General features: G+C 47.5%; 1 protein-coding gene across 1 annotated transcript in view; it reads left to right on the forward strand.

The window, feature by feature from the left end:
- Nucleotides 1-9,698: 9,698 nt before the first annotated feature.
- Nucleotides 9,699-13,538, forward strand: part of PLP1 (proteolipid protein 1) — a 345,526-nt gene continuing 341,686 nt past the window's right edge. Inside the window, exon 1 of the mRNA XM_082447740.1 lies at nt 9,699-9,845. Within this exon, the coding sequence (XP_082303866.1) occupies nt 9,842-9,845 (4 nt within the window). The 5' untranslated portion in view covers nt 9,699-9,841. The remainder of the gene's footprint in view (nt 9,846-13,538) is intronic.

A 13,538-nucleotide genomic window follows, 5' to 3' on the forward strand; every position in this document is an offset into this window, starting at 1 on the left:
GCATTTTTGCCTTCCACCATTTACTAGCTGTGTGACCTTGGGCAAGTTATGTGAGTTCTCTGATACTCAGTTTGCTTGTCTGTAAATTGGACATTGTAGCAGTATCCACTTCTTTGGGCTGCTGTAAGACGTGGTGGTAAACTTTGTTTGAAAAAAACAAAAAATGTGGGGAATTCCCTGACGGTCCAGTGGTTGGGACTCCATGTTTTCACTGCCGGGGCCCGGGGTTCGATTCCTGGTTGGGGAGCTGGGGTCCTACAGGCTGCATGGCTGCGGCCAAAATACCAAAACAAAACAAAAAAACCCCACAAAGATGTGATAGCTAGGTCATGTCTGAAGCGGTTCCTAGGCTAAACAACTCAGGGATCCAGAGGCCTAGTGAATCTGCATGCCTGTGATTTTGCTGTAGACAGAGAGTGCTGCTTTGCTGACTCTGGAGCTGGTCTGAGGGAAAGGCTTACAGGCTGCAGTGGGCATTTCCCCTCAGTCAGAGAACCCTCCACCTGAGAGTAATTTCTCCAACCCCCATCCCTGACATATTCTCTAATTGTCTGTAGTACACAATTTAGCAGCACCCTTAGGTAATGGGAAGAACACCAGACTTGGACTTGGAAGAACTGCGTTTGAATCCTAGCTCTTCCAGTGCCAGCTGTGGGCTTCAGATGCCTTAGTTTGCTCATGTGTAAAATGGGTATAATGACCCTACCTCATATGCTGTGGGATTAACAGGGATTACGTTTGTGCAAGAGGAGTAGGGTGATAAATTAGTTGACATCAAAGTTTCTCCTAAGAAGGGTACAGTCCTTTTTAAGGAAAATACTCAGATACGCCAGTTTCGGGGAAGGAGGAGCTCTGATGGAAAGGACTGGAAGATAACACATATGTAGCTAAATTGCTTTTCATAAGAAATAAACATGAACTTGGGGTGAGAGAGAAGAAAAAAGAGGAAATGAGAGAAGGGAGAAAGGAGCAAGAGTGGATGCATGGCAGGAGGATGGAGTTTGCAGAGAAATTCCAAGTAGCAATGTAGCCAAGGACTTTTAAATACAGGAATGTCTAGTCATCAATTTTTAATTGTTTGTGTTGCTATAGCATTGTCCCCTCCATCCACCCAAACGTCGCTAAATACTGTTACTTGCACAAATCCTTTATGTGAGTGGTTTTTACAGAAATCCAGGAAGAAAAACAGCATTCCCAATCTGGTGTGACAAAAAATAGAAAGCAGGGAGTGGCCATGGAAGATGAACTGGATGTGAATCAGAAGTTCATTAGGAGCCCAAATTCAGAACCAAATTTGGTCATGGGATTCTGAGCTCCCTCAGAATTCTCAGAAATCTTGGGGAAGACACTGGGCCTCCCTGGCAAGGCGTGGCATAGGGGCTAGAGCCAACTTTATCTGACTTTGAAAGGACAGGCTAAACCTTCTGTTTACATGCGCACACAGGGCAAGCCAAGCATAGGTAGATGCTCAGTGTTAGTTGTGTCTGAGTCTCCATTTGGTTAATACCTGTAATATGTTTTCCAGATGAGCCTGTAAATCCCCTCAGGCAAGGGCTGTGTCCAGAAATCCTCCCATCACTCTGTATTCTCCTCAAAGCCTGGCAAATTGCTGGATACAGGATAAGAAGAGAAGAGAGAAGATGAACAGGAGAAAGGTCAGGCCCTAAGTATTAACAAGAACCGCTATTATTACTGTTGTGCTGTGTCCTAAGCTGAGGTGTGATGCAAACCCAATCTGGCTTGCTACAAAGCCCGAACCCCTAACCACTGCATTGTGCGGCCCACCTCAGGGCCCATCACATCTTGCCTTGCCCCAAACGATCTTCCCTAGAGTCAGGCGTGGTTCGGGGGGCTGGTAAGGCTCACAAGATGAAGGAATTGGGGGCCAAAATGCAGAGTAGAAGGTGTGTCCATAGGGAACCGTGATTTCTTTTTTGAGGTTTCCCTAGCAACCCCCCTGGCTCCCTCCCCAGAAACCAGCTTGGCTTGCCATGGAAGATTGCCCTGGCTTGTAGGGTTGCCAGAATTAGCAAATAAAAATACAGGGCACCCAGTTAAATCTGACTTTCAGATAAACAATAAACACATTTTTTAGTATAAGTATATCCCAGACAGTAATTGGGAACATACTTATCCTAAACAATTTTTTTGTGGTTTATCTGAAATTCAAATTTAATTGGGTGTCGAGTATTTTATCTGGCAAGCTTACTTGCCTGGACATGATATTTCAGAGAGTAAAGGAATGGGGGGCTTTTAGAATTTCCTCTTCAGTGACTTCAGCATGGGGAAACTGATGCAGGCTGCTTTGCACAGCCCTTGAGGGAACTGCTTCAAGGACTGTGCTTATGGCCCTGCTTGGGTGCGAGTGCTGGTGTAGGCTGACCAACTTGTCGCAGTCTGCCTGGCGTTTACCTAGGTTTAGCATGGAAATTCCCACATCTCAGGAAACTTCTTGGTTCTCGGCAAACCAAGACAGTTGGTCATCCTAGTGAGGACCATACCTAGAGGAGCATGCAGCTGAACTGCTGGGTGAGTCTCAAAGAGTCTCAATATGCCTCAGCATAGTTCCTCAGGTCCATTTAAAAGATGAAGAGGTTCCGGGGAAGTCTAGGAATCCTGGATCTGAAAAGGCGTTGGTTCTAGAGATCATTCAAGTTCAGCCTCTGTTTGTTAAATGCTTATTAAACATTTGCAGAGATACTCTGTCACCTCCCCTAGTTATTATTGTTATTATTATACCGTAGCATAGGCACGGTGCTAACTATGTTCATTATCTTGTGTAATCTTCTCAATAACTCCACGAGGTCACTATTATTATTGTTCATTTTCTGGAATGAAAAAATGGAGACCCAGAGAGGTTGAATTGCCCCAAGTCACAGAGCTGGTATTTGGTAGAGCTGATATTCAAGCCCAGGTGTGTCTGACTTCAGAGTTTATATTATTTTTTTTTAATAAATTTATTTATTTATTTTTAGCTGTGTTGGGTCTTCGTTTCTGTGCGAGGGCTTTCTCTAGTTGCGGCAAGCGGGGGCCACTCTTCATTGCGGTGTGCGGGCCTCTCACTATCATGGCCTCTCTTGTTGCAGAGCACAGGCTCCAGACGTGCAGGCTCAGTAGTTGTGGCTCACGGGCCTAGTTGCTCCACGGCATGTGGGATCTTCCCAGACCAGGGCTCAAACCCGTGTCCCCTGCATTAGCAGGCAGATTCTCAACCACTGTGCCACCAGGGAAACCCGAGTCTATGTTATTAATCACTCTGCTCCGCTGCTCATAGAGAGCTCTGATCATCTGGAAGGCCCACTTGATATCTTGCTAAAAATCCTTCATGCTGCAATTCTATCAACTTCCTTCTTGATTTATCAACAGAGAGAGGATGGCTACTCCCAGGAAACCCAGGACTAGCCACTCTCTCTAAACTCAGCTTTAACTGGGACAGCCAGCCCCACCCCAGCATTCCCCAGCCACCTCCATGTCCCCTTTTTGAGGAAATCTGAGGACAGTTGGGGAGCTCTTGCCCCAGAATGAAGAACCCTACTGGCTTTTTCGGCTTGTAGCTTAGGCTCAGTGGCTCTCTCTAAGGCTAGCTCCTTGGAGGGTGTCTCATGGGCTGAGAATTGAATAGAGCTTCTGTGGCTGGGCAGCAACAGTACAGCCAGGGTAGAGAGAACATACCAGTGAGGATTTGCTTTCCTTCCTGAAGGTTTCTGCTGCGGGGAGGGAGCAGAGGCTAAGGGAAGCTGGTGACACTCTATCCTTTGAAACCCTTGCAAGAACTGCTGGATTCAGCTTGTGGAAATAATTGCAGTGCTTTAGAAAATTTGAAGGATTTTCAAGGATAACCCAAGGAGCATGTAAAACCCTCTTTGGAGGGTCCTCCAGGGGAATTGCCTCTTAGACTTTATGGTTTTGGACTAATTGTGCTTAAAAAAAGGACCCAGTTCCCTCCAAGGGCCTGGGTGTCTACAGCCTAGGAAGGAGCAGGCCAGGATGGAGGAGTGCATTAACCCCTCCCTGCGCCCCTTGTGCCCCCCTGGCTGTCACAGACAATTCCACAGCAATAGAGTTCCTAGGTGGGGAATGGTTGGAGGGTGGGAGCTCCCCCAAGGCGCAGTGCCTGCCGCATCCTATTCAGTGGCAGGAGGAGCCCATGCTGGTGGGGAGAGCAACCGCCCAGGACTCCTCCTGGGCTCAGCCCAGGGTGTGGGAGGAGGAGGGGGGAAAGCAATCCTCAGCCCTGTGGGGCAATTGCGCTAAGCTCTGGCCCCATGATTTGTGCTTACGTGGAGTATGCAGCTCTCAGCAGGGAGAACTGAGACTCCCCTTCTTCTCCATCCTGGATGCTGGCACAGTTTCCCAAGGAAGGCACCCCAGCCTCGAGGGTAGACAAGCCACTCCATAGGCGCGTGGCTTTGCGTTGAGGTATTGTCCACAGCCCAGAGCGACTCCTTTGAATCAGGCAAGCAGCCAGGGCTGAAGGGCTTGGCCTGGCTTCTCTGAAGGGACAGCAAACTTTGATGACGATGATGATGATGATGATGATGACTGAGGGGGCAGAATCATATCTCTGAAAAGGCAGTCCTGGGCAGCAGCTTTGAAAGGAGGAGGCCTGAGCAGCAGCTTTGAAAGGGAGGCTTGAGCAGCTGCCTGAGTGGGTCCCTTCAGTGGCAGACGTAGCCTTCACTGTTCGTGGGGTCAGTAGAGGGGCGAGGAGGGGCCTTGTTCCCCTGGAAGGTGGAGGGACCGGCCTCTTGTGCTGAGGACCTTTCTTGCATTCAAGGGCTCATGTCTTCTCCTCCCACGGGGAGCAGGACAAGAGCAACCCCTCTTCCCCATCCAGCTGTGCCTCAGGAGGGGTTCCTGGGAGTATTCTCCTGCGGCTGGAGGTCAGTGTTTCAGAAACGCAGGCAAAGAAGGGTGTGGGCGGCATGGGGGCTGGCCAATCTGCCACGGCGAGGACTTCTCTCTCGTGATCCACCAGCATCAGTGGAGCAGACTCAAGGGACCCACAGGCTGCTGTCCCTCAATCTGCCTGAAGCATTTTTCGAATGAGATTTTCAATAGAAAAACCAAGGCATTGCGTATAATTACAATTGTCCCTTGGTATCCGCAGAGGATTGGTTCCAGGACTGGTGCAGATACCAAAATCTGCGGATGCTCAAGTCCCACAGTCAGCCCTCAGCCCTCGGTATCCACAGGTTCCGCATCCAAGTATTCAACCATTCGCAGTTGCTTGAATCCAAGGATGCGAACCCCAGGATACCAAAGGCTGATTGTACAAATTCCCACTACACCAAAGTGCGTAGAGTGAAAAGTCTCCCTCTTGCTCCAAGCCCCCTATCCCCTTCCCCAGAAGCAGGGCACTCTTATCAGGCTATGTGCATTCTCCCAGAAAGATTGGAGATCTCTCTTGAAAGTGTTCTCTTTTTTTCTGAGTTTGTTTCAACCTTAACTTTAATGACTCCTCTTTTGTGACCTCAAGTTTAACCATACACAAAGTAGAGAAAAGAGTATAATGAACCTTCATGTCCCCATCACTCAGCTTCAATAATTTTCAACATTTAACCAATGTTATTTCATCTAACATTGCTATTGTAATTTTCTGGGGGAGGAAAAAATCTCAGGCATCATGACATTTCACCTCTAAATATTTCTCTGTGCAACTCTAACTGATAAAAGATCCTTTTTAAGAACATAATTACCATGCTATTATTACACCTAACAGATATAAGAAAGTCCTTAGTATTATCTAATCTCCAGTGACTGATTTTGAGTCCCACTGATCTACAAATTGCACGTAACTTGCCCTGCCTGGAGTTGAACGTGGACCCCCTGCTTAGCCTGAGAAGTACAAAGGGTTGGAGACTTGGGCCACAGCAGCCTGAAACCTGTCCATGCTCCCCTTGGCTGTTCTTGTTCAGGCCAGAGGCTCTCTGTGCAAACATTCTTTTGGAGCAGAACAATCTTCCAAGCAACTTCTAAGCAATGAGAGTCTGGAGAGGTGCATCCTCTAGAGGTGGCTCTGTCCCTTGCCTGCTGGGTGGCACTGGGAGAGCTGCCTCTGTACCCCATCAGCAAACTAGAACAAATAACATTGGTCCTCAGAAGTCAGGTGAGTATTTGACAGCCAAGGATAGTAGTATTATTTCTGCTGTGCTCAGAGATTGTATCAAACATACGGCCCCTCTGCAGGGACCACTGTGCCAAGACTGGCCGAGTTTTCATTTTGGTGAAGGTGGATTTTGTGGACAGCTTATTCCTCCACATTGCTAGTAGCTATTTGGTGGTCCCTAGACACTCCTTTCCTGAGCTTATTCATCTGATTATTCTGGCTTCCAGACTACCCTTCACTCTACCTCTAAGCCATGGGCATCTCCTCATCACAAATACACATCCAACTCACCCCCTGCCAGCTCAAAGTATGTGACATCTCTGGTCCTCAGCCCTCAGTCCTCTTGGCCGGAAAGGCAAGGCCACCAATCGGCATGAAATTGGGTGTGGAAAGTTCTAGCTCAAGTGCCTAGGAAATAATATATTGTCTGCCAGCCAGCCCTCTGTGCCAGGGCTAGAAAAGCTGTAAGAATAAGCCACTTGCCTTCTTAAATTTGATCTGGGAGGACATTATCTTGGGGAGCAGAAGCAAAGCCTCAGCTCCGCAGCCCCAGTGTTAGCAGGTGACCTCAGGTACTGTGCCTTCTCTGTTTCCCTTTACAATCTTTTTTGAGGACATGAAGTGGCCTGCCAGATTGGGCACTTCAGCCCTTATTTACTTTCCTGGGAGAAATTCACTGGAATTCGCTGAATTTCAGAGTTCACTCTATATAATGGAGCAAAGAGAACCCACTTGCCCAGTGGCCTTCAAGAATCTGGTAATATGGAATCACACAGCAGAGAGGGGAGGTACTATCCAAACGTTTTGGAGTTATTGGCAAGAAAGCTGCACAACCAAAGCAAGCTGTGATCAAGGGGGCCCAGATCCTCTGAGGTACCATCAGAATTGCATTAAGCAAACTGTTTACTAGTTTCATACAATCCTGTATTGTTCCCACAGGCACCCAATGCAGGCAGCAGGATGCCACCAAGAAGGCTGGCAGTGCCCTCTTGAGGAATCGCTGGGTACTGCAGGGGACCCAGCCGGACTCTGGAGAGCATTTGCCAAGGGCAGCCAGCAGAACCATTGGAAGCAAAATCACAGAAATAGGTGGGGTTGGATAGATTTTTTAAAAAGCCCCTTTGGGGACCTAGAAAAAAACCCTATGAGGGCTGTGGGAAAGGCTCAGGAGAAGGGTGGTGAGTGGGTGCTGAGGCAGAGTGTCAGGCCCTACAGAGCCACTGTAACACAGTAGATCCTGGGGAGCTGGGAACCTTAAGGCACCGGGGACAGTGAACATGACACAGTCACCTGGCTGAGCCCCTTTGCCATCCCAGGCATGAGAACAAGGTGCAGACAGGAAGACATGCTCCATCAAGGACTGTGGCGAGAGAAAAAGAAAGACAGAGAGAAGCAGAGACAGAGATGGAGAAACAGAGACACAGAGAGATTGAGACTTGGGGAGAAGACAAAATGAATAGTATGGCAAGAGAGTTGGAGGAAAGGAGAAGAGAAATGTCGGGGAATATGGTTGAAAAATTGGTATCTGTGAATTTACTGGGAACACATCTTTTCTTCCAAGTAGCTTAGCAGTCCCCAGAGCTGCTGCTGGGAATCCAGGGGCAGATTTGTGAGAAGCTCAGCCTGAGATTCCCCCTGCATATGGAGCTGTCTCATCTATTCGAGCTGTGAAAAACCATCTCTCTCATCCCCTAAACAGAACCCCCAGAGTTTGCACTCAGTTTCTTCTGCCATCTGAGAAGCTGAGGGCACACATTTGGCCCATTTGACTTCTTGCTTTTGGTCCCCGCCTCTCCTCCAGGGCCATTCTCACAACAACCATCCAGAAGTTAATTGTTGGCACAATCCTACAACTCAGCTTCCTCAGTAAGTGGAGTCTGTGGCTGGAGAAAAGGGCTGGCGAGGTCAGGGGTCCTGGGACCCTCTACCATCAGTCGTATGGCCTTAGTCTGGTCTGCTCCAGAAAGCTACTATTATACGGTTCTGCCAAAGGGGCAGTGTTTACAGGGATCCTTTCTCCTTGGGGCTGGTATAAGAGCAGAGGATATAGAGTTCTAGGACTCTGGACAAGCCTCAACTACTACAGGACTCAGGAACTGAGGGGACCCACAAGGGCATCTGCAGAAGATTCACCCATTTCCTAACAGAAGAGCCCAAGCCAGAAAAGTGACCAAGGCCACAATCCAAAGAGAAAACTGTAAGACACAATTTTGCCTCTCTCCCCCCATAGGAAGATTCTAGGCTCTGCTCAGTATCTCCTTCCTCTCCTTTCTTACCCCAAGGCAAAGCCATGGGGAAAATTAGGGAGGGGGCATCCCTTACTTACCTGGAGTCTTAATGGTACTCTTCCAGTTATATGCCAACCAGTTTCCTTATAGGCCATCTATGGGAAGATGTGGGCCTCAAGGTCAAGATAGTCGTGTCTCTCTGAGACTCCTGAAGGGATAGGGAACACGAACAAGGAGCTAGGTAGACACTGGTTAAGATTCAGTTCTTCTAGCAAACCTTCCATAGGCTAATCCCACCCAGTCCTGGGCACTCAAATACCTTCACAGTCTTTAGAAATAAATATTATTAGGTTTAGTATATTATTCCCTTGTTTTTGCTACTTGGCTATTTTTTCTTAGTGTTTCTTTCTCTGTGGAAAGAACCGTATTACTTTCCCCTTCCCTCCATCCTCACTGGCACCCATGGCTTCACCTCAACCCACTCCCTGCCTCTCACCAGCCTGGGTTCAGCTCTCTGACGACACTATTCTCAGGGTGGGATATTGACTACCTAATTCCCAGATTGTGTTCTCGTGTCAAAGTCAATTACCTTCCATGGAAATCACCCACATCCCTAATTCTGACCTTTTCTTTAGCCTATTCTGTGAACCTGCACAACAGGTCTTGCCCCGTCCCTGGGTCTCTGTTATCCCGTCTATAAAAATGATTACAATTCTACTTTTCTCCAGCTTGTTCAAAATCTGTTCGTGGAATCAACAGCTTGTGTTTTGTCCTCATTCAGTTGAAACTAAGAAGGATTTGGAGGAAATTATTTTAAAAGACAATTTTTCTTCTCTCTTGTGTTTCTGGAGCTAGGATGGCAGGGAAGGAGCGCTTATTTTCCAAAGGGTGGGGAGAGAGTAAAGGTGGATAGGGTGAAGGGCAGCTAGGAGTGAGGGGTGGGGTTGGGGCAGAGTTGGAAGGACTGGGAGATGGCACCTAGGTTTTCGACCCTGACTGCCTCGCCAGGGCTACCACCTTCCTGGCTTCTGACACTTGTGCTGCCACATCCCACACCAAATAGATCCAAGGATCAGTTGGAGGCCTGCAGGACCTCTTTATTTCCACCCCACAAACCGCATTTCCAGATGTCTCTGCAGCAAAGTGAAATTCCACACAGGCAAGCCTTGGGGGGGGGGAAGGAAAAAAATGAGACAATTGGCAGTGAAAAGCAGAAAGAGAAGATGGAGGCCTTAGAAGAAGGGAGTATCCCTGAGGAGGTGGGGACAAGGGGAGGAGAAGGGGAGGAGGAGAGGAGGAGGAAAGCGGGCCTGTCCCTTTAAGGGGGTTGGCTGTCAATCAGAAAGCCCTTTTCATTGCAGGAGAAGAGGACAAAGATACTCAGAGAGAAAAAGTAAAGGACCGAAGAAGGAGACTGGAGAGACCAAGATCCTTCCAGCTGAACAAAGTCAGCTGCAAAGCAGACTAGCCAGCCGGCTACAATTGGAATCAGAGTCCCAAAGACATGGGTGAGTTTCAAAAACTTTAGCATAGAAGATTCAAGCCAAAGCACAGGAATTTGCAAGAACTTTGCGGTTCGGGGTTTCTAATGGTTGAAATGAGTTGTGTTTTGGCACCTGTTTTCTTTTTAATTCCTTAGCACGCAATTAAATTAACTCCTTCTCTGCTGTACTGAGACTGATGCTTTATTGTCAAAGAACTCCAGCAGCACGTGGAGAGCCCCACAGGTCCTTGGAGAGAGTGCCCGGCAGGCTGGATGTGGTCATGTGTCCTCCTACCCCCTCACTTCCCTCTACCTTCTCTTTTCCCCTGGTCCCCAGGCCCTGGTAATGGCCCAGTCAGCTGACATCCCTGGTTTTGCTGGAGGCAATTAATGTTGGCTGGCCCTCAGCTGTTCAAAATGACTGCTTGCTTGATACAAAATTTGGACCCTGCTGGGCATCAGAAGGAAACTGGGAGAGATGGGCTCAGGCTTGGCCATGGCTGAGGAGGCCAATCTCAGGTTCAGGAAATGAAAATAAAGTCCTCAATGGCTTTACCATAGGGAACGGATATGGTTAAGGGTGTGTGTGTGTGTGTGTGTGTGTGTGTGTGTGTGTGTGTGTGTGTGTGTGTGTGTGTGTGTGTGTGTATGTGTACGTGCGTGCACGCACATGTATGGGTGACCATATGTAGCAAATATTAAAGACTTAGCCTTCCTGAGGCCATGGCTCAGACTCTAAATCCCTGCTATGACAACGAGGTTGATGGGACCTTAGGGCTCTTGCTGACTTGGTTGAGTACTGAGGGCTTCTCCGTAGAGAAGCTATGAGGTCTGGTCTCTGGTGGTGTCTACTCAGAGCAAGGTGTGCAGAGCACAAGGGTCTTTGTCCACACAGGATGCCACAGAAACATGTAGACATTGCTCACATTTGGCAAAACAAGAGCAGCAGCTTGAATACATCCTAAATGAAATGAGAATCAATTGTCCTGAGTATTCACCATCAAATGTAATACTCAGAAGGCTCCAACAACATCCACGGAGATAGATAGGTTTTCAATTATACTAAGCTGGTGTCAGACTTTAGGTTGTTTCATCCTGAAACACTGAGAGAGCTTTTTGAAGCATGTATTCAGGCAGGATAATTAAGAGGGCAGAGAACTGGACTAGAAGTTAACACAACCAGGTTTGAATCCCAGATCTGCCACTTATGAACTTCATGACGTTGGGTAGGTTGCTGTGAATTATCACTTCATCATCTGGAAAATGGGGATAACAATAACTGCTTTGTCTACTTTCAGGGTTATAAAAATCAAATAATAATGATGTGGGAGTCCTTTGAAAATGGGCAAGCTCTACAACAATTGTAAATAATAATAATACCAATTATTATACAATAATGCATATACAGGCTGACTCTTCTTTCCAAAGTGTTTGGGCTTTCTTTGTATGTACTCTGTGCACTTGGGTAAGAATCATTTGTCCAGTTGAGTGTGGCCAGGTGAGAGGTGAATGTTGGAGGAACTCAATTCCTGCCCTAGGTAACATCAAGAACCCTACCTAATGTCAAGGCAGCTGATTGGGTAGGTTGTGAATTAAAAAACGGAGAGGGAGTAAAGAAGGATGCTGAATATTACTTCCTTAGGGGATGAAAGCCCTGAGGAGAAGGCAGGAACAAATAAGGTGACCATAGGGATAGTTTCCTGTTATGGAGGCTGGATGATTTCCTTCAGGGGAGATTACCATAGTGAGGGCACAGTAGAGGTTGTGTATTGGATCCCAGATCCTGGGGGTGGGCCATGCTTGGGCCAGGTGCACATGATGGAGTAGCCATTGAGTTCTCAGTTATTCAATGACAAAGTATCTCAAATACTTTGTAAATAATAGACCATCTCCAGCAAGGTACTGAACTGCTACTACCTCTGACATGGAGTGTGTTGCTGTTTAACTATTGTTAACTTATATCGTGGAATCTGGGATTGGAAGGAATTTAAGAAGCTGTCTGAGCTAATTCTCAATGCAGGATTCCCTTCTACAACACCCAATTAAACATTCCTACAACTTCTTCTTAATCACCCCCAGGAACAGGGAGCTCACTGCCTCAACCATACAGAATCCAGTAGGATTGGAAGTGAAGAGGAACAGGGATTTCAGTAGTGTCCACACAAAAGGTTTACGGGGGAAATGATAGTTCATTAAAACTTGTCCTGACTTGGGAGAGGGATGTTCCAAATGAGTGTTTGGGATAACAATGGAACCGGAAAAGAGCCAAAGAGCAGTAGCTGATTATTCTCTGCTTAGTAACACAATGCCATTACTGAACAGCAAAACATTGGCTCCGGCAAAGCCTGATGTCTGAGAACAGTGGCTGTTACCCCGGTAACCAGACTATGAAGCTTCCCTCCAAAGGTGGCTGTTTGCCGAGCAGCGTAGTTTTGGCTGGCTCAGAGTAAGTGAGTGTAGCCCAGGCAAAAAGTGTGGAAGCAGAGCAGGGGTCCAGTTTTTTACAAAATGCCTGAAGACTATCTGAATCCCATCACGATGGCAAGAATGCTGCAAGAATGCCAGGAGCTAAAAAGAAAGCAGATTCAAACCAGCACATTCATTTACTTTTCCTAGAGACACTGACCAAAATGATCATAGGCAGCCTTCCCCACCCCACTCCTCACCTTGGCCCTGCAGAGCCAGAGGCGCTCTTGGAGAGCCAGGCAGATTGAAAGGTCTGCTCTGCTTCGAGGACCTTTTGCTCTGGCTCTGTGCTAGGAAAGCCAGCAATTTACTCAATAGCCTGACAACTAGAACTATGCTCTCAAATCTCTCTGAGTAGTAACAAGGCCCAAGAAACCCCTGGGAAATGGGTGGGAGGGGAAATATAGTCTCCAAACCTGTGAAGGCAGAACCCCAGCCAGTGGCATCTTTTTCCCTTGTTACCTTTTTGTGTATTAACTTAAAGCCTTGAAAACCATCCCCAGGATTCCTGGTGCTGAAAGAAAGCAACAGTAGAAATGCCTCCTTGCCCACAGAACTTCAGGTCCAGAGATCATCAAGTCAGGGCAGTGACCTGATCAGGAAGGGTCACAGCAGCCATGGGAGGTGAACAGAGTAGCTTTCCCTTCCTTTCCCACTGTCAGGGCCTGCCCAGTGTCAAACTCACAGCAAAAGCTCAGCAAGTACTGATTGATTAATTCCTCCTTGGTTATTTTAAAATGGTCCTAAAGGTGATCGTTCAGTTCTGCACTGGCCCCTGAGCTTTCTGCCAGACAGGGCTCTGGAAAGGAGTCAGTGACATTCCGAGGAAGAGAACAAGGTTCCCTAGATCAGCTTCACACTGCAACCAAGGGGAGAGGAGGAAATGGTGGGAGACTAACCTAAGGAATAAGGTATGGAAACTGTTGTCTCTCAGCTTAGTGCCAGGTGCTTCTCTTTAACCTTTCCAGAAGTGGGCAAGGCGAAGACAATGTGTCAGAGATAGAGTTTAACAATCCAGCCTCTACCCCAGTCTCCCAATGTTTGGGTATAAATTGGCATACATGTGTGCACATGTGTATCCATGCATGCGTGCCTGTGTGTGTGTGTTTGGGGAGGAGTAGGGAATATAGGAAACAAGGTGGTCCAGTTGCTGTTGCCATGGCAATAATAATACCTGTTCAAAGAGGAGCCTGAGATTCCTTTTATATTTAACTCTGCATGACTTGACCATCTAGCAAGCTTGGATTCCCAT

This window comes from Balaenoptera physalus (assembly GCF_965194825.1).
Source record: "Balaenoptera physalus genome assembly, chromosome: X".
Lineage (NCBI taxonomy): Eukaryota > Metazoa > Chordata > Mammalia > Artiodactyla > Balaenopteridae > Balaenoptera > Balaenoptera physalus.